The 27,877-nt window shown below is 26.1% G+C and overlaps 1 protein-coding gene across 5 annotated transcripts in view; it reads right to left on the minus strand.

Annotated features, from left to right (window-relative positions):
* LOC142223386 (uncharacterized) overlaps positions 1–22,356 on the minus strand; it is a 256,164-nt gene extending 233,808 nt beyond the window's left edge. For 3 of the 5 annotated variants that reach the window (XM_075293268.1, XM_075293266.1, XM_075293265.1), the window contains exon 1: positions 20,835–22,356. In XM_075293268.1, the coding sequence (XP_075149383.1) occupies positions 20,835–21,299 (465 nt within the window). In that variant the 5' untranslated portion in view covers positions 21,300–22,356. The remainder of the gene's footprint in view (positions 1–20,834) is intronic. The other 2 variants (XM_075293270.1, XM_075293267.1) reach the window with 1 other exon arrangement.
* Between the last annotated feature and the right edge of the window lie 5,521 nt (positions 22,357–27,877).

The following is a 27,877-nucleotide window of genomic DNA, read 5'->3' on the forward strand; positions in this document are numbered from 1 at the left end:
GAAAACAAACAAACAAACCGGTTTTTTCAGTTACTACTTGAGGTTTTGCGAAAACAAAATTACATTGCGGTTGTAATGCAAGAGGTTTTTAATGGGTAGAGCCAGACAAGTGTATAAGACCGGTCCAACGGGGAATATTTTATTACCTTTATTTAATTTAATATTTTTTTATGGGTTTAATTTAAGTGATATAAATTTCAAAATAAAAATGGAATTTATTTTTTTGGAGAATAGGTTTCAAAATATATCCATTGCAATTTAGCTTTAAGGACAACAAGGTCGATTTATTTTTTAATTCAACAAATAAAGTGAGTTGTATTACATTTTTAGATACACCTAGACCACGCTTTGCGTCGAAGATACGTTCCAAAAAACACGACTCAAACTGAAACGATTTAATAGTTTTTTTGGGTTTAATTTAATTGATATAAATTTCAAAATAAAAATGTAATTTTTTTTTTTTTGAGAATAGGTTTCAAAATATATCCATTGCAATTTAGCTTTAAGGAAAACAAGGTCGATTTATTTTTCAATTCAACAAATTACATTTTTTAGATACACCCAGACCTCACTTTGCGTCGCAGATACGTTCCAAAAAACTCGACGCAAACTGAAACGACGCAAAGTGAATTATGAGTTTCTATGGCAAAAGATTGGAGATAGATAATAGCGCCACTTTGAAAATCTAACGACGCAAAGTGAAAACTAGTACTAATTCAACAGCGACGCAACTTCGAAACAACGCAAAACGAAACGATGCAAACCGAGGTCTAGGTGTATTTTTATAATTTTTTTTTTTAAATTTAAATGATTTAATGATTAAATGATTTTATTATCAAAATAAAAATGAAATTAATATTTTGATGAATATATCTCCCAATTTTCCTATACAAAGCAGCTTAAGGCCATAAAAGGTCGACCTCTATCGTTCGATTTTCTGTGTCAGTCACCAAATAGAGTGAAAGATTTTGCATTTTTTTTATATCTCAGAACCACCAACAACGTGTTTTAAAATTCCACAATATTTAGAATTTTTCAATAAAAAATATTTTTTATGAAATTACTAAATTTTCTCTAGAATCCATTGTATTTCAAAACAATATGACTTTCGTAAGATACGATTTTTGAATTCATTTTATGAAAATAAACAACAACAAAAAAGAGAAAAAATCCCCCACATATGACATTTATGTTTACACATACTTGAATTTTCTTCAATCAAACTACAACGAAGAATGACATTATGGGGTGTATAAGTGGGGTGGAACGTGTGACGACCTCTCCATGCCTCACAATCAATTTGTGTTAATGCCTTTTAATAGGACAAGGAGTGTGTGTGGATATTTTAGCTTCCATGGAGATAGACCAAGCAGACTTTTGTGCACTTATATAAAAACAGATAAATATGTGAGTAAGACCAATACTTGTAGCATTGCCCAACGAACCCTTGGATTTGTAATATGGGGGGTTTTTTAGTACTTTTTTTATATTATGCGTTTGTTCCAGTGTGGGGCCATTCACTAAGTAGCTGGTCACTTGCCTCACTTTTATTTTTAGCAAATATTGTTTTTTTTTATTTATTTATATATCTCTACTGCTTTGCCGCATTTTCTTTAAGTCTGGAAAACCTTTGCTAAAAAGATGATGGAAATGACCTTTTGACACGCACAAAAGACGTTATGTCTATCATGTTATCAAGCAGTATGAGAGGCCATTTTATCTTATGTCTCTGCGAATCCCTTCCCATTTTTATGTTTCATGTTTTGTGGAGATGATAAACCTAATAGCCTATATTTAGGATTACTTTACATGAAGCCTGTCTACATTAAAGACCTGGTTCGTAAAATAGAATGCGTCCAAAAATATATATAAAAAGAAATTTGTTAATATTTTGGGTAGAAATAAATGGAAAGAAGTCAAATTGTTATTGCAAAATAGGGAATGAAGCCTATTTAAATACATAGTATTTCCTTCGAACAAATCGAAGTTATAGAATTTCTACCAGTCACACAATTATTTTTGTGTAATTCCTATCACATTTTAAAAACGGTGTAATTTTTGCAATATAATAGAAATAATTTCTTAGAAATCCTGTTTCAAAACAATTTCAATCTTGGTAATATTTTGAGTAATTTAGGAGATATAGCAAATTTTCTAAAAATAGTCAATAATTAAAATTAATTATACGTTACGGTGACCAATAATTGTAGATCTGTCACACAAAAAATTTGAGTAATTCAAGAATTTAAAATTTGCCACAAAATAGTCTTGAGCTATACATTTAATATTTTAGAATTATAAATTTTTAGAATTTTTGTCTTTTCAAACTAATTGAAATATTCATACATCTTTGAGTAATTTATGAGATATCGCTAATTTTCTAAAAATAATCAATAATTAAAATCAATTATAAGTTACGGTGACCAATAATTTTAGATCTGTCACACAAAAAATTTGAGTAATTCAAGAATTTAAAATTTGCCACAAAATAGTCTTGATCTATACATTTAATATTTTAGAATTATGCAATTTGAATGAAATAAATTTTTAAAATAATTGTCTTTTCAAACTAATTGAAATATTCATACATCTTTGAGTAATTTAAGAGAAATAGCAAATTTTCTAAAACTAGTCAATAAATACAATTAATTATACATTACGGTGACTAATAATTTTAAATCTGCCACCAAATATTTATTCAATTTGAATGAAAAATTTTTTTTTAAATTTCTGTATTTTCAAACTAATTGAAATATTTGTACAACTTTGAGTAATTTGGAAGATATTGAAATTTTTCTAAAAATAGTCAATAATTAAAATTTATTATACGCTACGGTGATCAAGAATTTAAAATTTGCCAAAAAATAATTTTGAGTAATTCCTAGAAAATGTTATTTTATTTTCGCAATTGTATATAAAATTATATCATTTAATTTCTTAGAAGTCCTGTCTTTTGAGAGCAATTGACATGTTGGTAAAAGTTTGAGTAATTTAGGAGATATGGCAAATTTTCTAAAAATAGTCAATAATTAAAATTAATTATTCGTTACGGTGACCAATAATTTTAAATCTGCCACAAAATAATTTTGAGTAGTTCAAAATTTGCCACAAAATAGTCTTTAGTTATTCATTTACATTTTTAGAATTATGCAACTTAAATTAAATAAATTAATAGAATTTCTATATTTTCAAACTAATTAAAATATTGATAGAACTTTGAGTAATTTAAAAGATAGTGATTTGTTTTTTTTTTTTTAATAGTCACTAATTAAAATTAATTATACGTTACGATGACCAATAATTTTAAATCTGCCACAAAATAATTTTGAGTAATTCACAGATTTAAAATTTGTCACAAAATAGTCTTATTCATATAAAATTTTAGAATTATGCAATTTGAATGAAATAAATTTTTATAATTTCTGTCTTTTCAAACTAATTGAAATATTTATACAACTTTGAGTAATTTAAGAGGTATTGAAAATTTTTAATAATTAAAATTTATTATACGCTACGGTGATCAAGAATTTTAAATCTGCCACATAATAATTTTGAGTAATTTAAGAATTTAAAATTTGCCAAAAAAAAAAATCTTGAGCTATTCATTTAACATTTAGATTTATCCAATTTGAATGAAATAAATTTTTAGAATTTCTATATTTTCAAACTAATTGAAATATTGATACAACTTTGAGTAATTTAGGAGATATTGCTAATTTTCTAAAAATAGTCAATAATTAAAATTAATTATACGCTACGGTGGTCAAGAATTTTAAATCTCCTTATTCAACAAAATTTCTCGCAATCTTTTTTAGATTTAAACAAGAAAATTATATTATTACGATATTTTAGTGATTTCAGAGCAAATCAGACTCAATGGTTTGGGTTATTTTTCTAAAACATTCAATTATTATCCAACAAAAGATAATTTGTGAAGAACCTAATCCTTTTCAATTTAATATATTCATTTCCTGTATATTAGCAAAAATTAACTTAATTATTTATCTAGTCTATTTTATTTAAAAATTAAATATATTCCTGAAGGCCTTTTGTACCCAAATCCTTTCAGAAATTTTAAAAATATTAAGTTCGAAAAGTTTAAAAAAAATTGGTCATGAATTAAAAATACTTATACATCACCTGGAACCAATATTAAAACTTCAAAAAAACTTGTAAATTATAGAATCTGTACTTATGATTAGGTATAAATTCAGATAAAGTGATTTTTTTTTTGTCTTTTTAAATATTCTTAAAATTTCGAAAATTCAATTTTATTCAAATTTTATTGTATAATATTCGGAATGTGAATTTCCCACCCTTCACCATATTCATGATAGTTTTAAACACATCTTCTATTTTTTTATTCGCATCTTGCATGTGCAACTGTCAATAGAATTTACATTATTGTCCCTTGTTTTTTGTTTTTTTTTTGTGCATACAAATTTCCTTTGAATTTCAAACAGGAATATCCTCTTTCGAAAAAAAAAAAACAATTCTTTGTCAATGTTAGTTGCAATTCAAGGGCTTCCTGAGATAGTTAAAATCACAGAGCAAAAAAAATGTGCTCAACAAAATCGTATTTGTTAGCAATTGTAACTTTTTCTCTTTTCAATTGTCTTTCTTCCAAACAAAAACTAAAGCCGTGATTAAATAAAATGATTTAGAAAAAAATTGTTCAAGGGGTAGGATTGGAAATTGTGGTAAAGGCTAATGAAATTTGCCCATACAGGGAAGGGGTTTGGATTATTAGAGCAGGCGGCATAATAATACAATTATCCTCTTTAATATTTAGAGCAAGTAAGAAACTAATTATATTTTATTTTAGTTATATATTTTTAATTTAACTTTTTGGTTTTGTGCATAGTTTAGTAACTATTCGTATTCCATATAAATCTTTAGACAGAAATGGAGAAAGAAGTACTCTAATTAACCATATTTCTTATGAAATTACATATGCTTAATGATCTAGTCTAAAACTGGAATTCTTGCCTTTTCAAATCATTTTAAAATTTTGAAAAATTCTCAAAACTTTTAAAGTTATCAAAGTTTTTATAAAATTACTCAAAAATTAATAATACTCATACGTCACCTTGGCCAAAAGTTTATAACCCCTATAACTTCAAACTTAGGAAAGCGATTTGAATAATTCAAATTGATTATAGTTAAGAATCAAATGATAAAAATGACTTCCTAGGTTTCATAAATATTTGTGCTTATTTTCTCATAATTTTCAGTCTCCCCTCTTTAAAACCTACACCGTTTTTTCTGTCTTTTTTGATTTTTTCATGTTATTATATCATCATGAAAACAGCCAAATGGTTTACTGCAAAATATAAATGCAAACATTGAGAGAACACAATACTTAAAAATGCTATAGAAGAAAAAAAATAAAAGCAAACACTTTGGAAATCCTGCAACAAGGACAATTTAAGTCAGCCAATGCCAACAGACATATCTTATAGAAGTTCGAATGTATGTTCATTTATTTTTTGTTTTCAGTCTGATATAAAGGCTTGTTCACAGATTTGTCATTTCTAGAATTTTTTGGGCAACTGTTCAAGGTTTTTCCCATCGTTTATAAGGAAGTAGACAAACCAGGAAAATGGGGTTTATATAAGTGAGAAAAAAAGAACAAATTGTACAAAATTGCACCAGACGACAGGAAATCAATAGCATTTAAATTATAGACAACAATGTATAACAAAAAAATAAAAATATTCTAGGATGTTAAGTGAACGAAGGAAAAGCTTTGAAATGAAATTAAACTTAAATGGATTTAAGGTCCAACGAGAAATGCAGGCAAGTCGACATATTGAAGTTTAGCCAAATTGTTGATATAAAACACATTGCAGTGTTATTTAACATTAGGAGTATACACATAAAGAAAAAACAAAAAAAAAAAAACAAAATCATAGTAGCTACCTAAGAAACTAATATGAGATACGACTTTTGGTCTTGGGGAATTTAAACAAAAACTTCCTATATAATTTATATACCAAGAAACTTTGTAAATTTCGCTATTTTTATTTTGTTTTTTTTTTCGTATTTAACAAATTTGTTTTTCTGATTTCTATCAGAAAATTACAATTCGTGACAAATTGTATTAACTTCTGGGGTCCATTGGAACCTTTGGCACAATGAACTGATAACTTTTAAGCATTTAATCTAGTTTCATCAATTCATGTTGGCCTTAATTAAAATGAAAATTTAATTTAAAACAAAAAAGGGGAGATAGATAGAGCAAAATCATTCCACATGCACACACACACACACCTTCAGTATTGTATACTGGTACAACAGAGAAAATTTTTATATTGCTGGAGGCGCCTACCATATTCCCCATATGGAAAAACAAAAAAAAGTCAAACAATTCAAGCCAGTTGAACACTTAACTTTAACCGACCACATGAAAACGAAATAGGTCAAAGTGTCATTTGGTTAATGAAGATATCACCCAATGACTGGCAAAGACTAACAAATATAAGACCCTCAGTCTAGTTTCAGCATCACCCCTTCACCAAACACTTGTCTTCAGATATATGTGTAGAATATAAAACCAGTAATGTCATCATCATCATCACTGCTACGAAGAGGATGATCTGCAACCTTATGTCTACTAATTGTGTGAGGGAAGTGCATTAAAATGCTTAATATGTTAAGTGAAAAAGACATGCTGAATCACTTGCATGACAGAAAAAGTAAAATTTTATTTCCGCAAACAAATTATGTTAGAGAAGGGAAACGAAGAAAACTAAGTTTTCCATTCATTTTAGTTAAAGAATTTGTAAATATTAAGATTAAGATTTGTTTGGTTTAAAATTCAAATTTAATTGTGAATTATTAGTACTTATACGCCACCTGGCCCAAGAAATAAAATTTTGCCAAAATTTTCTATAGAAATAAAATTTTGATAAAATTTTCTAAGGAAATAAAATTAAGGCAAAATTTGCTATAAAAATTAAATTTTACCAACATTTTCAATAGAAATAAAATTTTGACAACATTTTCTTTAGAAATAAAATTTTGACAAAAGTTTCCATAGAAATGAAGTTTTGACAAAATTTTCTATAGAAATAAAATTTTGACAAAATTTTCTATAGAAATATAATTTTGACAAAATTTTCTATAGAAATAAAATTTTGACAAAATTTTCTATAGAAATACAATTTTGACAAAATTTTCTATAGAAATAAAATTGTGACAAAATTTTCTACAGAAATAAAATTAAGGCACAATTTGCTATAAAACTAAAATTTTACCAAAATTTTCTATAGAAAGAAAATTTTTACAAAATCTTTTATAGAAATAAAATTTTGACGAAATTTTCTATAGAAATAAACTGTTGACAAAATTTTCTATAGATATAAAACTTTGACAAAATTTTCTATAGAATCACAATTATAACAAAATTTTCTATAGAAATAAAATTTTGGCGAAATTTTCTATATAAATAAAATTTTGACATAATTTTCTATAGAAATAACATTTTGTGACAAAATTTTCTATAGAAATAAAAGTTAAACATTTCTCTATAAAAAAATTGCGACAAAATTTTCTACAGAAATAAAATTAAGGCACAATTTGCTATAAAAGTAAAATTTTACCAAAATTTTCTATAGAAAGAAAATTTTTACAAAATCTTTTATAGAAATAACATTTCGACGAAATTTTCTATAGAAATAAACTGTTGACAAAATTTTCTATAGAAATAAAATTTTGGCGAAATTTTCTATATAAATAAAATTTTGACACAATTTTCTATAGAAATAACATTTTGTGACAAAATTTTCTATAGAAATAAATGTTTTGCCAAAATTTTCTATCGAAATAAAATTTCGACAAAATTTGCTATAGAAATAAAATTTTGACAAAATTTTCTATATAAATAAAATTTTGAAAAAAAATCTTCTATGTAAATAAAATTTTGCCAAAATTTTCTATAGTAACAAAATTTTGATAAAATTTTCTGTACAAATAAAATTTTGACAAAATTGTCTATAGAAATAAAATTTTGCCAAAATTTTCTATAGAAATAAAATTTTGATCAAATTTTCTATAAAAATAAAATTTTGACAAAATTTTCTATAGAAATAAATTTTTTGCAAAATTTTCTATATAAATAAAATTTTGACAAAATTTTCTATAGAAATAAAATGTTGACAAAATTTTATATAGAAATAAAATTTTGACAAAAATTCCTCTATAAATAAAATTGTGACAAAATTTTCTACAGAAATAAAATTAAGGCACAATTTGCTATAAAAGTAAACTTTTACCAAAATTTTCTATAGAAAGAAAATTTTTACAAAATCTTTTATAGAAATAAAATTTTGACGAAATTCTATAGAAATAAACTGTTGACAAAATTTTCTATAGAAATAAAATTTTGACGAAATTTTCTATAGAATCACAATTATAAAAAAATTTTCTATAGAAATAACATTTTGACAAAATTTTCTATAGAAATAAAATTTTTACAAAATTTTCTATAAAATACCATTTTTACAAAATTTTCTATATAAATAAAATTTTTACAAAATTTTCTACAGAAATAAAATTTTGACAAAATTTTCGATAGACATACAATTTTGACAAAATTTTCTATACAAATAAATTTTTGACGAAATTGTCTATATAAATAAAATTAAAAAAAAAAAATTGTATAGAAATAAAATTTTAACAAAAATTTTCTATAGCAATAAAATTTTTATACATTTTTCTATGGAAATAATATACATCCAACCATCTTGCAGTCTATTGGGCTTTACCCAAATAAATTTGACAAGCATACTTTTCCTCTGTTGGTTAAGCTACACTTGTAGTTTAGTCAATGCATGGTTTTAAGCTGAGATCAAAAACAACAAATGGAAATAAAATTTTGACGAAATCTTATATAGAAATAAAGTTTTGACGAAATTTTCTACATAAATAAAATTTTAAAAAAAATTTCTATGGAACTTAAATTTTGACAAAATTTTCTATAGAAATTAAATTATTACAAAATTTTCTATAGAAATTAAATTTTTACAAAATTTTCTATAGAAATAAAATTTTTACAAAATTTTCTATAGAAAAAAAAATTTACAAAATTTTCTATAGAAATAAAATTTTGACAAAAAATCCTCTATAAACAAAATTGTGACAAAATTTTCTACAGAAATAAAATTAAGACAAAATTATAACACAATTTGCTATAAAAAATTTACCAAAATTTTCTATAGAAAGAAAATTTTGACAAAATCTTTTATAGAAATAAATTTTGACGAAATTTTCTATAGAAATAAAATTTTGACAAAATTTTCTATAGAATCACATTTATAACAAAAATTTTCTATAGAAATAAAATTTTGGCAAAATTTTCTATAGAAATAAAATTTTGGCAAAATTTTCTATTGAAATAAAATTTTGGCAAAATTGTCTATATAAATAAAATTTTGCCAAAATTTTCTATAGAAATAAAATTTTGACAAAATTTGCTATAGAAATAATATTTTGACAAAATTTTCTGTATAAATAAAATTTTGAAAAAAATCTTCTATATAAATAAAATTTGTAAAAAATTTTATATAGAAATAAAATTTTGACAAAATTTTCTATAGAAATAAAATTAAGACAAATTTTTTTGTAGAAATAAAATTAACACAACATTTTCTATAGAAGTATAAAAATAAAAATGTTTCAAAATTTTCTATGAAATAAAATTTTGACAAAATTTGATATAGAAGTATAATTTTGATAAAATTTTCTATAGAATAAAATTTTGACAAAATCTTTTATAGAAAAAAATTTTGACAAAATTTACTATAAAAATAAAATATTTTACAAAATTTTCTGTAGAAACAAAATTTTCTATGGAAATAAAATTTTGACGAAATTTTCTATAGAAATAAACTGTTGACATAATTTTCTATAGAAATAAAATTTTTACAAATTTTTCTATATAAACAGAGTTCTGAAAAAATTTTGTAAAGAAATAAAATTTTAACAAAAATTTTCTATATCAATAAAATTTTTGTATAATTTTCTATGGAAATAAAATTTTGATGAAATCTTGTATAGAAATAAAATTTTGGTGAAATTTTCTATATAAATAAAATTTTAATATAATTTTCTATAGAAATAAAATTTTGTGACAAAATTTTCTATAGAAATAAAAATTGTGCCAAATTTTCTATAGAAATAAAATTTTGCCAATATTTCCTATAGAAATAAAATTTCGACAAAATTTGCTATAGAAATAAAATTTTAACAAAATTTTCTATATAAATGAAATTTCGAAAAAATCTTCTGTACAAATAAAATTTTGACAAAATTTTATATAGAAATAAAATTTTGGCAAAATTTTATATAGAAATAACATTTTTACGAAATTTTCTATATAAATAAAATTTTGAAAAGATTTTGTAAAGAAATAAAATTTCAACAAAAATTTTCTATAGCAATAAATTTTTTACATTTTTCTATTTCTAAATTTTGACGAAATCTTGAATAGAAATAAAATTTTGACATAATTTTCTATAGAAATAAAATAGAGAGAAAGTTTTCCATAGAAATAAAATTTTTGCAAAATAAAATCTTTACAAAATTTTTATGGAAATAAAATGTTGATTGTTGTTACAAGATTCCTTATAGAAATTAAATTTTGACAAAATTTTCTATAGAAATAAAATTAAGACAACATTTTCTATAGAAATAAAATATTGACAACATTTTCTATAGAAATAAAATATTGACAACATATTCTATAGAAGTAAATTTTTGACAATATTTTCTATATGAATAAAAATTTGACAAAATTGTCTATAGAAATAGAATTTTGACAAAATTTTCCATAGAAATGAAATTTTGACAAAATTTTCTATAAAAATTAAATTTTTACAAAATTTTCTATAAAATAAAATATTGACAAAATATTCTATAGAGATAAAATTAAGAGAAAAGTTTCCATAGAAATAAAATTGTTACATATTTTTTTCTATAGAATTAAACTTTTGACAAAGTTTTCAATAGAAATAAAATGTTGACAATATTTTCTAAAGAAATAAAATGTTGACAAAATTTACTATAAAAATAATATTTTTACAAAATATTCTATAAAAGTAAAATTTTCTATAGAAATAAAATTTTGCCAATATTTCCTATAGAAATAAAATTTCGACAAAATTTGCTATAGAAATAAAATTTTAACAAAATTTTCTATATAAATGAAATTTCGAAAAAATCTTCTGTACAAATAAAATTTTGACAAAATTTTATATAGAAATAAAATTTTGGCAAAATTTTATATAGAAATAACATTTTTACGAAATTTTCTATATAAATAAAATTTTGAAAAGATTTTGTAAAGAAATAAAATTTCAACAAAAATTTTCTATAGCAATAAATTGTTTACATTTTTCTATTTCTAAATTTTGACGAAATCTTGAATAGAAATAAAATTTTGACATAATTTTCTATAGAAATAAAATAGAGAGAAAGTTTTCCATAGAAATAAAATTTTTGCAAAATAAAATCTTTACAAAATTTTTATGGAAATAAAATGTTGATTGTTGTTACAAGATTCCTTATAGAAATTAAATTTTGACAAAATTTTCTATAGAAATAAAATTAAGACAACATTTTCTATAGAAATAAAATATTGACAACATTTTCTATAGAAATAAAATATTGACAACATATTCTATAGAAGTAAATTTTTGACAATATTTTCTATATGAATAAAAATTTGACAAAATTGTCTATAGAAATAGAATTTTGACAAAATTTTCCATAGAAATTAAATTTTGACAAAATTTTCTATAAAAATTAAATTTTTACAAAATTTTCTATAAAATAAAATATTGACAAAATATTCTATAGAGATAAAATTAAGAGAAAAGTTTCCATAGAAATAAAATTGTTACATATTTTTTTCTATAGAATTAAACTTTTGACAAAGTTTTCAATAGAAATAAAATGTTGACAATATTTTCTAAAGAAATAAAATGTTGACAAAATTTACTATAAAAATAATATTTTTACAAAATATTCTATAAAAGTAAAATTTTGACAAAATTTTCTATAAAAATTAAATTTTGACAAAATTTGCTATAAAAATAAACTTTTGACAAAGTTTTCTATAGAAATAAAATGTTGACAATATTTTCTATAGATATAAAATTTTAACAAAACTTTCTATGGAAATAAAATTTTGACAAAATCTTGTATAGAAACAAAATTTTGACAAAATTTTCTAATTTTCTAAAGAAATAAAATTATGACAAAATTTTCGAAAGAAATAAAATGTTGAGAAAATTTTCTATAGAAATAAAATTTTGACAAAATTTGCTATAGAAATATAATTTTGAAAAAATTTTCTATAGAAATAAAATTTTGACAATTGAATTTATTATAGAAATAAAATTTTGACAAATTCTTCTATAGAAATAAGATTTTGACAAAATTTTCTATGTAAATAAACGTTTGACAAAATTTTCTATATAAATAAAATTTTTACAAAATTTTCTCTAGAAATAAAATTTTGACAAAATTTTCTATAGAAATAAATTTTTGACAAAATTTTCTATAGAAATAAAATTTTAACAAAATTTTCTATAGAAATTTTTTGTCCTCCCAAATTAATTGTACACCAAATTGTGTACAAATCGTTTAATTTTGCCAACATTATTGAGATTTATTAAAACATTCATTATTTTTCTTTGATCGTTTTGTCTGTTGGACATGTTTTATTGTCAAACTCATAAAAATTTATTTAGAAAAAAACTTGCGTGGGGTAGACGCATGCCACTGGTTCGTAAATGTGTTTTTTTTTTTTGTTTTTAGGCCAGGCTAACAAACTCACTTATTTATGCATATATTTTATTTCACACAAACGTTCATAAGTTTGGGTGACATTGAAAAATGTTGAAAATTTTGTAACTTTTGTTCTCGTACTCACTGCCTGCCTGCCTGCCTTTGTAGTACCAAGGGAGACTATAAATTCTTTTGAAAGTGCGGCCATCAAAGCAAATGGGTTTCCTCTGTGTGTGTGTGTCAAGCAAAAATGATTTTGCAATGCAAAAAGGGCAGTAAAGTGACAGTATGATGTTGAAGAATAAAAATTTGCCTTGAAATGTTAGAAATTCTTGATGGAAACATTTTTTTTTTAAATCACAATGAATTTTGAGGAAATGAAATATAGTTGTTGGACTGCTTGGTGACCTAAAACACACACTGGCCAGCCATTTGGGGTCTAGCTTTCATAAGACTTCATTTGGGGCATTCTTCTAGAGAAGCTAAATTTTTCTGCTCTAGATATTTGCTTTAGCAAGAAATGCTTCAATATTTCACCAGTGAATAGAATATAAAAGAAAACATGCATTCACTTTGTTAACCCCCCCTACACTACTTTGTGATGAGGTCTTAGTTTCATAGGATTGAAAATTTTCTTGTCTTCCTCTCTTGAATTTCATGATACTTTTCTTTTGGTATTTAGTTTTATTTTGTTTCTTTTGATTTGCCCTAAAAGAAATGAATGGAATGTAAAGCATATGCCCGGTATTGTCTTACTAAGCCCAGTTTGTTTTAGTATGTATCTTAGTAGGATTTGCAGCTTTGCCATAGAGTGTAGCTAAAATATGCAGCGAAGCTGAACATTTATAATACTGCAGTCAAAGAAAAGGAGGAGTGAAAGACTTACTAATGGCAAGAAGATATATAGTTGACTAAGAAAAAGACAGTGGTATGCCAAAATTCAAGAAAATTAATAAACAAATAAATTTTAATGTAATATTTATAGAATTTTTAAAAGACTTTAAACAGGTTCTTATTATTAATTATGGTTGCATTGACTTTCTTAAGATTTTATAAATTTGAAATATAATTCACAGAGTCATGTTCATTCATTCAAGGAAAAAAAGATTTTAAAGCAATATTCATTGATTTTCCAAAAGACTTTAAATAGTTCCTTAGTATTGATTGTGAATGTATTGACTTTCTAAGGATTTATGAAATTTGAAATATAAAGCACAGAGTCGTGCATCCTAAATTATTGAAATATTACAAAAATTCCAAAAATCATATAAGTTACAAGCAATATACTGAATTTACTTCAAAATTTATATTACTTATACGCACCATAGGCATTAAATTTATATTACTTAAGGAAATGACAGTGGTTTGCCAAAATTCAAGAAAAATAATAGAAAATACATTTTAAAGCAATATTTAATGCATTTTTAAAGTACTTTAAACAGTTTCTTATTATTAGCGATGGTTGTATTGACTTTCTAAGGATTTTATAAATTTGAAATATAATTCACAGAGTCGTGTATCCAAAATTCAGAAGAAATAATCATTGATTTTCCAAAAGTCTTCAAATAGTTTCTTATTATTGATTGTGAATGTATTGACTTTCTAAGGATTTATGAAATTTGAAATATAATGCACAGAGTCGTGCATCCTAAATTATTGAAATATTAGAAAAATTCCAAAAATTAGATAAGTTACAAGCAATATACTGAAATTACTTTAAAATTTATATTACTTATACGCACCATAGGCATTAAATTTATATTACTTATGCGTACAAAGGTCATTAAATTTATAATATAACATTTATGAATGTCTTAACAAAAATCTTAAATTATTAAATTAAATTTGAAATAAAATACAAAAAGTCTTGACTCCCAAATAATACAAATATTGGAATATTTTCAAAAAGAAAGTTATTTACCAATAGTTTTTGAGACGGTTTGAAAATGAATATTACTTATAGGCACCAATGTCTTTCTATAGGGATTTTTCCAATTGGTATATACATTTATCTTGAATATGGATATCACAATTGAAAATAATCCATAAAGAGTTATTAAAATAATATAACTTATACGCTCTGATGCCTATATATAGATATCAATATTACTTATACGCTCTGATAGCTATATACATTATTATTACTCATACGATCTATTGGCAAACAAAGCAATGCAATATATTATTAGAAAAACTATTGGAAAAAAATCTGTTGACTAAACAATTCAATTTAAAATATTTGAGAACATTTTCCTCTGCGACCCACTGTGCATTTCTTTATGTTCCTTAGATTTTGTGTTTACATTTTCTTTTTGCGGCATCTCTTTCTCTAGAACATTGCGCCACTTTGTTTGTTAATTTTATACAAAAAGATAATTTTTTCTACTAATTTAAATAGAGTAGCAAAACAAGTAGCAATAAAAGAACAGTAATGTCAAAGAGTTGTAAAAAAAGGGAGCGAAAAGAAACCCTCATTGCAATCTTTATAGGTTAAATAGAGTCTAAACGATGAAAAGGTAATGCACTAAGACAAGACAAGCACCTAATGCAATTAAAATAATTTCATATAACGGCAAAGAAAACATTGAAAAGTGTTGCGGAACACTCTTTTCTTGTTAAAGGTTACTCCCTTTTGTGAGGCAGTCTGTGACTTGGAAATTGTAATGGGTAGTAATTTCTTTCTGGAAAAATTTTAAATAATTTTTTCTTTGTTTTTCTGCCCAAATAAATTTGAAAAATATATTTTTCCTCTGTTGATTAAGCTACTCTTGTAGTTTAGTCAATGCGTGGTTTTAAACTGAAGTCAAAACATTAAAAAATATTATTTTGATCCTAAAAATGCAATATTAAATTTCTTTAAAATTTTATACTGCTAAAATACATGACAAAAAATTCACAATCTTTGCATCTTCTAAGTAAATTATGCTTTGCTTTCTAAATTTAATCTAATTTCTATCATATTTAATAAAATATGACGTTACCATATTTTTCATTTCTCCACAATGTTTAAGTAAATTTCACAATTTTATGTATACTCGGAAATATGTGTTCCCCCAAAAAGCTTTGGCAAATATTTGATGATTTTATATTCATATAAATTTCTAGGAAATATTAAAAATGCATCAATTTTTCCATTTCCACTTAGCTTGAAACAGGTAAGGAAGGAAATTAGTTTAATGGGGGGAAAACACGCCCACATTTAATCAGCCATATCAGAATTTAAAATTTGTGTGGGAATATTCATAATGTTTTGCATTAAGGTGCATGTTTTGGTTGAAAATAAAAATATTTTAAAAATGTATTAAGTGAGTTGGATATTTATGCTAATGGTCTCTTAGAACAGGTCTATAAATTTCGTAAAGATACAACAATGTTATGAAGGCTAGAACTATTTGAAGCGAAAGACATTCACCATCTGTGGGACAACATGAGGGACTACAACACTTCAGTTTATAACATACGTCTAAAACCATAAAATTTCAAACTTCAGGATTGTGATCTAAGAGAAAACTGCCAATCGATTTTCAAAGCAGTAAATGAAAAATTATAGAAAAAAATATTTGCCCTGAAACATATACTGGTATAGTACTTATACATATATACCGATAGCCAGATTTGTTTCGATATTCATCCCAAACAAAAAGGGGTAACATGAAATATAATAAGCAACGATGAGCCCGTCGTAAAACTAGGAAAAACACGACTAATGTACGCGTTAGAATTGTTGTTGTTGTATCCTGGAAACCAGTTTCTGTTAATTGTCATATGTAGTAATTGACTGTAGAAACAATAAGCATTGTTCGACTGTTCACCACTTAGGTGAATTCTAACAAATTAGCTTTCTAAAAATAAATTTCGTGTTGTTGCATTACTATGTAACAAAACGAAATAAAAATAAGATTAAGGGACTTGTAAGTTATATGAAAAGATGATGTATGTTCCTTAATCTATATCTATCCATAAAGCTCGAAAAATAAATGTATAAAAAAGGATCTGTTTTGGCTCATTATTAGCTATGGTGGACATACTCGTACAGACAAAAAAAATATTTTTTTTGTCTACAATCACCAAATTAATTGATCCATTTAATTTTTAATTGAAATCTCTTCAATCACAGATATGACAGCATCAATCACCAAAGTCAATTAAAAATTAATTGATCCAATTAAAAAGTTAATTGATACAACAAATTTTTGTGATTGATTTTTGATTCAATTAAAAAATTTGTTCAATCAATAAAATTTTTATTTGAATAATTTTTTTAAAAATTAATTGGTCCAATTAAAAACTTAATGGATACAACAAATTTTTGTGATTGATTTTTGTTTCAAGTAAAAAATTTGTTCAATCAATACAATTTTTATATGATTTTTTTTTCTAAATTCAATTAAAATTTTAATTGAAAACATTTTGGTGATATATTTTGTGTTAAGGTAATAATGGACTTAGCTAACAATAGACCAATTACCAAATTTTATTTTTGGAGCATCCTTATTTTTGATCCGAGGCTCTCCTATAATTTGGTATATAATGTCGGTAATCGCCCTCAAGCAACCACATACAAATTGGTTCATATCGTTCCAAAATTAGATATAACCCCCTAATAGACCTATTCGAAGTTTTGACTTCTTGGTATATTTTACATCCTATCTGCCTGAAAGTCAGTACTTGCTTTCGTTATTCAACTTTATATAATCACACACAAATTGCGTTCTAAAGCTTTGTTCTTCATCCAATCGGCCTAAAAATCAATATGGCATCCCATATTTAGATATAGCCTAAAAGCCGATGTTAGGTTCTTAAAACTGTTTAGAGAAACTGAAAAAATGATAGATTCTTTACTCCTGACATGAATCAACTTTAGGTTACACTAAAAAAAATTTTTTATTAAAGAAATGTAAATATTTAAAAATATATATATTTTTTTTTTTTTTGAAAAAAGGACATGACATGAATCAACTTTAAGTGACCCTAACAAATTTTTTAATTAAAAAAAAAAAATACAAAAAACTTTATAATTATTCATAAAAATTCATAAAAATTGTAAAAGCCGCAACTAGGATTTTAGAGAAATTGAAAATGATGAAAAACTAATCCCACGCCTGACATGCACTTACATTAAGTAGCCCTAAAAAATATTTTTTTGTGAAAGAAGGACAGATATTAGGTTCTTAAAACTGTTTAGAGAAACTGAAAAAATGATAGATTCTTTACTCCTGACTTTAAGTTACAATAAAAAAAAAAATTATTTAAAAAAATTTTAAATATTTAAAAATATTTTTTTGTAAAAAAAGGACATGACATGAATCAACTTTAAGTGGCCTTAAAATATTTTTTAATATAAAAAAAAATACAAAAAAATATTGTAAATATTCATAAAAATTGTAAAGGCCGCAACTATTATTTTAGAGAAATTGAAAATGACGAAAAACTAATCCCACGCCTGACATGCATTTACATTAAGTAGCCCTAAAAAATATGTTTTTGTGGAAGAAGGATAGATTCCTTATTCCTGACATGAATCAACTTTAAGTGACTCTAAAAATTTTTTTGATTAAAAAAACATACAAAAAAAAAAATAAAATATAAAAAATCAAAAATTCGCAACTAGAATTTTACAGACATTAGAAATGACGAAAAACTAATCCCACGACTGACATGCATCTACATTAAGCAGCCCTAAAATATTTTTTTTTAATTCCTAAAATTCACAAAAATAGCTTCCATTTATTTAAATGAGAATTTTATCCTTACCCACATGGGTTTTTTATAGGGAAATATGTGGAAATTTTAAGTTTATTTTAAATAAAACATGTAAGGAAAGTCTAAAGTCGGGCGGGGCCGACTATATTATACCCTACACCACTTTGTAGATCTAAATTTTCGATACCATATCACATCCGCCAAATGTGTTGGGTGCTATATATAAAGGTTTGTCCCAAATACATACATTTAAATATCACTCGATTTGGACAGAATTTGACAGACTTTTACAAAATCTATAGACTCAAAATTTAAGTTGGCTAATGCACTGGGGTTGAACACAATTTTAGTAAAAAAATATGGGAAACATTTAAATCTGAAGCAATTTTAAAGAAACTTCGCAAAAGTTTTTTTTATGATTTATCGCTCGATATATATGTATTAGAAGTTTAGGAAAATTAGAGTAATTTTTACAACTTTTCGACTAAGCAGTAGCGATTTAACAAGGAAAATGTTGGTATTTTGACCATTTTTGTCGAAATCAGAAAAACATATATATGGGAGCTATATCTAAATCTGAACTGATTTCAATCAAATTTGGCACACATGACTATATTACTAATTATACTCCTAGTGCAAAATTTCAACCAAATTGGACCAAAACTCTGGCGTCTGGGGCCATATAAGCCCATATCGGGCGAAAAATATATATGGAAGCTATATCTAAATCTGAACCGATTTCAATCAAATTTGGCACACATGACTATACTACCAATTGTACTCCTTGTGCAAAATTTCAAGCTAATCGGCTTCTGGGTCCATATAAGTGCACATCGGGCGAAACATATATATGGGAGCTATATCTAAATCTGAATCGATTTCAACCAAATTTGGCACGCATAGCTACAATGCTAAATCTACTCCCTGCGCAAAATTTCAACCAAATTGGGCCAAAACTCTGGCTATGAGGACCATATTAGTCCGTATCGAGCGAAAGATATATATGGGAGCTATATCTAAATCTGAACCGATTTCAATCAAATTTTGCACACTTGACTATACTACTAATTCTACTCCTAGTGCCAAATTTCAACCAAATTCGGCCAAAAATCTGGCTTCTGGGGCCATATAAGTCCATATCGGGCGAAAGATATATATGGGAGCTATATCTAAATCTGAACCGATTTCAATAAAATTTTGCACACTTGACTATACGACTAAGTGTTATGTTTGTACAAAATTTCAAGCAAATCGGTATAAAACTCTGGCAGCTGGGTCCATATTAGTGCATATCGGGCGAAAGATATATATGGGAGCTATAGCTAAATCTGAACCGATTTCTTCCAAAATCAATAGGGGTCTATTCTGACCCAAATTAGGAACATGTGCCAAATGTGAAGGCGATTGGACTTAAATTGCGACCTAGACTTTGATCACAAAAATGTGTTCACAGACAGACGGACGGATGGACGGAGGGACAGACGGACATGGTTATATCGACTCAGGGACCCACCCTGAGCATTATTGCCAAAGACACCATGTGTCTATTTTGCCTCCTTGTGGGTGTTACAAACATTCACTAACTTATAATACCCTGTTCCACAGTGTGGCGCAGGGTATAAAAAAATCTAAAAATCACATATAGGGGAAAATTTGCAATCACTTCTTTAAGTGTAAAAATATTTGTGCCGTTTATAGTTTCAAACTATTTAATTTTACATTTAATAAATGAAACTACCCAAACCTAGAAATTATTATTATTATTATTATTTTTTTTTTTTTTTGAAAAATGTATAATTTCATCATGGATCATTGATCTTGGTATAAGTGTAAGGGTCTCTTCTTTATGTTTATGTTTTATCGATAAATTTTTATCAATTTGAATTTATTGCTTTAATTTCAAAAATTCGCAAAAAATAATTTCCAGTGTCATTTAAATGAGAATCTTGTCCTTGCCCACATGGGTTATTATTGAGAAATGTGTGGAATTGTTTTATTTTATTCGTTTTGTTTGTTATTGTTGGTTTCTCTTCAATCGTTATTGTTGTTTTTGTTTTCTTTTTTTATTTTATATAAAACATAAAATAAAATGAAAAAATATTAAATAGAGGGAAAATTGCTATATTTTCTTTAAGTGTAAAAAAAAATTGTGGTGTTTATAGTTTCAATAGAGAGTGTTTTAAAAATTATTTAATTTTAAATAAAATCGCCTAAACCTAAAAATTAAATTTTTTCTAACGACATTTTTAATTTCATTATAGATCGTTGATCTTTGTATATAAGTGTAAGGGTCTCTTTATGTTTATGTTTTATAAATATTTTTTTTTATCAATATTCACCTTAGGATCCAATATTGAACGCTCCAGACTATCATCACGATTCAAGGTGTTAATGTTGCTACCACAACTGCCATTCATAGAGCCTGGCTGTTGCTGAGCTGCTGCTTCCAAACGAAGACGGGCACGTTCTACACGTGCCAATGTTGGACTATCTAAAATTGAAGGAGCACGTGAGGGCGGGCGAGAATTCAAATTTCCCGAAAAAAATTGCTGTTGTTGTTGCTGCGGCTGATTTGGCAAATTTTGATGTTGGTTGCCATACGATTGCGAAGAAGATGATGCCGAGACCGATGATGAAGAGGTTGGTGGATTTTGATTATTCAGTGATGATTGTTGTTGTTGCTGCTGATGCAATTGTGATGATGAGGAGTTCGTGGATATGGTATTAGGTGGTTCCAGGGTATTACTGTTCGAAGAACTTGAACCCGGTGTGGGTGTGGATGTAGTGGTCGAATGAACTAACATTTTTGTGGCTTCTATGGTGAAGGGTTATTTCAAAATTATAGAGGAAAAAAGGAGGGGACGAAATTTTGTAAATTTCTTTAATTTTCCTGCTTTTTTATGGATTTTTTGTTGTTCTTTTGTTTTTATTAACCAGTGTTTCTTTTTGTTTAGATTTTTTTATTGTTTTTATAGTCTATCATAAATCATCCATTTGCTTATGTATGGCCCTTGTTTATGAAACCACCTCTCTTTTGTTAACATTTAAAGCTGTTCTTTTTACTCTCCACCACACGGCTCTCTTGGGATGTTTCATAGAGCTTGGCTATACTCTTGTGGTAGTAGACAATTGATTGGCAATTCGATGGGGGTATTGATCACTACACAAAACCGACCGGTTTTCTTCGTTAAGGGATCGTATGGGTGTATGTGCGTGTGTGTGTTTGTTTTGATTTTATGAACAATCGTATGGAGATTTGTTGTTGTTTTTGTTTAGTTTCAAGAATTCTGCAAGGGTTATCTGTTATTATGTAGTTGTTATTGTTATTGTTGTCATCTTCAGGTTATTCATATGCAATATTTTCATTAAATCCATGGAAAACACTCGTATACAAACATCGAGGTTTGGCTTTAAAAAAATGCTTTAACACACTGACAAAACAATACGGATTAAATGGTAGACAGACAAAACACTTGGCTGTGGTTTCAATTTTTTTACTTTTATTTTTTCTTGTTTTTTCTCCTTTTTTTTTGATATGGACCATTCACAATTCCAACAACGTTAGCAAAAAATCGGCGACCACAAAATCTTGCTGATGCTGATGACTATGATGATGGAAGGTGGTAATGGTGATGGTGTTCGTTAAGAATGCCAAATTCTTTTCTTTTTGCTAAGGTCTCATTCGTTACTGCAGCATAGGAAATTAAAAATTCCAAGCATGTTTAGGTTTATTTTCAATGAAAGTCCCAGGGAAAGGCTTAGACAACAGTTTAAAGCAGAAGGCAAAAATAAGCAACTTTATTTTCTAGAGGATTTAATATGAATTTTTAATTATTATTTTCACTTCGTTAATATATATTTTTTTTTATTAATAATATTTTTTTTTTTGCTAATTTCACATTGATTTTTTTTATATTATTTTTTTGTTTTTATATATACTTATTTTTTCCAATTTATTTATTTTATAAATTAAAAAATTTTGTAATAATTTTTTAGTTTTCTTTCCGTTTGCTCAATTATTATGAGAAGTCAAAGAAATCTAACACCAATGTAAAAACTATTTTAATTGTTATTATTTATTTTTTTTACGTAAATCACGTGTTTGTATTTTACACTAAATTTTTTTTCTATATAATTTCTTTTATTAAATTTCAATCTTTTCTTTATATTTTCTGTTATAAAACCACCAAAAATCTTCTAAGATTTTTTTTTAAATTTGTTTTATATGAATTTTTATTTTTCTACGATATTTTCAAGCAATATTTTATTTTTTTTTTTGGAAGAAAAGCACAACAACCAACTCGTTTCGTTTTGTTTTTATCTTTCGATTTGAAGCATTCACGCGGTTTACGTGCACTCGCGTCAAATTTAATTTTTAGATTGAATATTTTGCCTTATTGTAGAGGCCTTAGCATTTATCTCTCAACATTTCCATACAAAGACAATGTGAATGGGCAAACAGTGAGAGAGAGAGAGGGAGAAAATCAAAGAGACGCAATATGCTTTAGATAAACCCATTTTCCTATTGGAATTGAAAATGAGAGAGCCAATGAGACAAAATAAAAAACACAAACATTTGCGAAAACAGGTTTCTGGTCATAGGCATGCACTGCCTGCCTGCCTCACTCACAAACGGAGAGTGTATTAAGTGTATCGGAATTCATAACAAACTCAAACAAAAGAATCTTTGAGATACATATATCTCTCAGATACATTTTTCTCTTTCTCAGAGTTGCCTCTAATTAGGAATTTGTTGAATTGGGGGATGTTGTTGAAATTACAGGCTGGTTAGTTGGGGAATGAGCATTGCCACTGATTTTAATAAACACTCAAAAAAGATGTGAAAATGAAAGTTAAATTTAGAAAATTTGAACTAACCTGTATTACAAACGTCGATATCAACAAAATAAGTAAACATTTTTTTTAACAAATTCAAGAAAATTTATTTGACATAATTATTATTTGTTTTTTCACTAGTTAAAGAAAATTTCGTAGTTTAAAGAAAAAAAAAAGCGTAGAATTTGAAATTGCAAAAATAAAGTTTAAGACGGGCGAATTGATGGTAAAATTTACAAATTTTAAGAAATTCTGAAATACAAATTGAATAAATCTTTAGCTCATTTAACTAACGTACACAAAAAATAAGTGCACACAAATTTTCGAACTTTCTTCTTGGGAGTTCACATTTTCCATATACATGTATCTTCAGGTTGAGTAAATGTGGACCAAAAAATTTTTTTTTTTGTGTCGACAGAAAACTTCTTTTATATATTACTCAGGAATGAAAACTCTTATTTCAGTATATTTTTTAGATTTTTATGACATATTCTTATTCTAAGTAGCTTGTTGATTTATTAATTTGGGTATATTGATTTTGTCGGGAACATAAATAGTTTGAATCATATTGGCAACTCTACTCCAAGCGAGAAAATAGAGTACTCAATTAAGAGAATTTTATTTCTCTCGAACATTTTTGTGTACCCTACATGTTCGTTCGAACATTTATGTTGTATGTTTGCCGCAGATAAATTCCCTTTATTTCTTTGTTATGGGAAATTTTATTGCGTTTCGTTGATGGGTGAGCAAATACCTGTTCACATTAATCGAAAGTATCTAGCTCAGAAAGTATCTTGCAGATAGTTGTGCACAAGTATCTTATTCTTGTTAAAACAAACTAAAATGTATAATTATATATCGTAAAAAAATATTTTAAAAAAATCAAGGAAATCCAAAGTTGGGTGCAGCCTTAAAAATATGGATGAAACTCAGATGATATATATACCCAGTGAGAAACTGGGAGTTGTTCTAAGGGCACAACTTTAAAAGCACATCCAAAAATGTCCTCCCACAGATGTTCTTTATTTCGAATACACAGGAAGTTAATTTCATTTTAATTTTTATACCCGCCAACATAGGATGGGGGGTATATTAACATTGTCATTCCGTTTGTAACACATCGAAATATTGCTCTAAGACCCCATAAAGTATTTATATTCTGGGTCGTGATGAAATTCTGTGTCGATCTTAGCATGTCTGTCCGTCCGTCTGTAAAAATCACGCTAACTTCCGAATGAAACAAGCGATCGACTTGAAACTTGGCACAAGTAGTTGTTAGTGATGTAGGTCGGATGGTATTGCAAATGGGCCATATCGGTCCACTTTTACGTATAGCCCCCATATAAACGGACCCCAAAATTTGTCTTGCGGAGCCTCAAAGAGAAGCAAATTTCATCCGATCCGGCTGAAATTTGGTACATGGTGTTAGTATATGGTCTCTGACAACCATGCAAAAATTGGTCCACATCGGTCCATAATTATATATAGCCCCCATATAAACCGATCACCAGATTTGATCTCCGGAGCCTCTTGGAAGACCAAAATACATCCGATTCGGTTGAAATTTGGTACGTGATGTTAGTGTATGGTATCCAACCATGCAGGAATTGGTTCATATCAGTCCATAATTATATATAGCTCCCATATAAACCGATCCCCAGATTTGACCTCCGGTGCCTTTTGGAGAAGCAAAATTCATCCTATCTTGTTGAAATTTGGTACGTGGTGGTAGTATATGATATTTAACAACCATGTCAAAAGTGGTCCATATCAGTCCATAATCATATATAGCCCCAATATTAACCGATCCCGAGATTTGGTTTTGGAGCCTTTTGGAGGAGCAAATTTCATCCGACTCAGTTGAAATTTGGTACATTGTGCTAGTATATTTCCGTTAACAACCATGCCTAACTAGGTCCATATCGGTCTATAGTTATATATAGCCCTCAGATAAATCGATCCCCAATCACACAAAAATTGGTCCATATCAAGTTCATAATTGTATATAGCCCCCATATAAGCGACCCCCATATTTCAATTCTGGCTCTCTACGTATCGTGCAAAAAGTCCATATCGATTCCTAATTATTTGTAGACTTACCTATACATAACTTTTTTGTCTAATATATACCACGTATGGACTAACTCACAACTCACAAAATTTTAGCCCTCCTAAAATTTGAATACCTATTTACGATTTTCCATTGTATATTATTATTGTGGTATAGATAGAGGGTCTATAGCCCCCCCTTGCCAAAGGTGTCTGTATGCAACAATGGTAACAGATTGAAATTTGGGGATTTTGGTGGGCGTTATGCATTAGAAATCAAGCGAGGGACATGGTCGACATGTACATAGTCTGCGGCCGAAATGTTTTTCTTCTCAGGACTTCAATACTGTCTTCAGGATTCAGCATTCGGTTGATGAGTACGAGCGCGGATCTACCATCTGCCACACCATTAGCATCGGCATGGCTTGCAATTTAGAAATGATATCAACCTAAAATTAGTTGCAATGTATATCAGCCACCACTACAAGCAATCTTTTAATGCTATACAACTTCATCTTCATGTTGTAATTTATAACCCCAATAAATCTGTATTTTTTTTTGTTGGTGCCCATCACATTTCCTACGGTCTTATCTCATTGGCGTTTCATATATCAGAAATATTTCTTAATTTTTTTTTTTCAAAATTCTTTTTTAAATTTCTTTTTATTTCTACCCATACTCTCAATGTAGAGGATGTCTTACCTTCTTTTATAATCTGAATGAACTCAAATAAAAGTAATGCTTTAAAAGTGATTTCCTTTCTGGTTGGATTTCTCATTTCTTTTTTGTCCTTTCATTTTCGGGCCAATACGAAATTTTTTTATTACCTTTAACTTGCAGCCAAAAATACATAAGACCTCATAACGACCATATGTTCTTTTAGTGGCAAGTCAAGGTTAATGGCCTGAAGTAAGAAGAAACAGGCAAGACAAAAAAGAATCAATGAGCAATTTTCTCCATACCTTTATTCCAAAAATTTCATTACTGGATATGGTAGGCAGACATTGGTGAACCACTCAATATATAATTATATAATCATAATACAAGTGGCCATTCACTGAATAAAGAGGAGACTCCCAAAATGAGTTTAAGACAAATTGTGAAGGAGATATTTTCAAGGGGACTAAAGTTATTATACACTCTGGTGTGGCATAGAAATTAAATTGACTGAAATTTCTATATAAAAAAAAATTATTTCTATAGAAAAAATTTACAAAATTTTATTTCTGTAGAAAATTTTCTTAACTTTTTACTTCTATAGAAAATTTTGTCAAAATTTAATTTCTGTAGAAATTTTCTCAAACTTTTATTTCTAAAGAAAAGTTTGTCAAAATTTTATGTTGTCAAAATTTTATTTATATAAAAAATGTTGTCAAAATTTTATTTCTATAGAAAAATTGTCAACATTTCATTTCTGTAGAAAATTTTGTCAAAATTTTATTTATATAAAAAATTTTTCAAAATTTTATTTATATAGAAAATTTTGTCAAAATTTTATTTCTATAGAAAATTTTACTTCCATTGAAAATTTTCTCAAAAATTTATTTCTATAGAAATTTTTCTGAAAATTTTATTTCTATAGAAAATTTTGTCAAAATTTTATTTCTAGAGAAATGTTTGTCAAAATTTTATTTCTGTAGAAATTTTGTCAACATTTTATTTCTATAGAAAATCTTCTCAAAATTGTATCTCTATAGAAAATTTTGTCAAAATTTTATTTCTATAGAAAAATTTGTCAAAATTTTATTTCTATAGAAACGTTTGTCAAAATTTTATTTCTATAGAAAATTTTTCAAAATTTTATTACTATAGAAAATTTTGTCAAAATTTTATTTCTGTAGAAAATTTTACTTCCATTGACAATTTTCTCAAAATTTAATTTCTATAGAAAATTTTCTGAAAATTGTATTTCTATAGATTTTTTTTTCAAAATTTTATTTCTATAGAAAATTTTGTCAAAATTTTATTTCTTTAGAAATTATGTCCATTGAAAATTTTCTGAAAATTTTATTTCTATAGAAAATTTTCTGAAAATTTTATTTCTACAGAAAATTTTGTCAAAATTTTATTTCTATAGAAATTTTTGTCAAAATTTTATTTCTATAGAAAATTTTGTCAAAATTTTATTTCTATAGAAAATTTTGTCAAAATTTTATTTCCATAGAAAGTTTTGTCAAACTTTTATTTCTATAGAAAATTTTGTCAACATTTTATTTCTATAGAAAATTTTGTCAAAATTTTATTTCTATAGAAAATTTTGTCAAACTTTTATTTCTATAGAAATTTTTTTTCAAAATTTTATTTCTATAGAAAATTTTGTCAAAATTTTATTTCTATAGAAAATTTTGTCAAAATGTTATTTCTGTAGAAATTATTTCCATTGAAAATTTTCTCAAAATTTTATTTCTGAAAAAAATTGGCAAAATTTTATTTCTATAGAAAATTTGGTCAATATTTTATTTCTATAGAAAATTTTGTCAAAATGTTATTTCTATAT

The sequence above is a fragment of the Haematobia irritans genome, chromosome 2 (assembly GCF_050003625.1).
Source record: "Haematobia irritans isolate KBUSLIRL chromosome 2, ASM5000362v1, whole genome shotgun sequence".
NCBI classification, from domain to species: Eukaryota; Metazoa; Arthropoda; class Insecta; order Diptera; family Muscidae; genus Haematobia; species Haematobia irritans.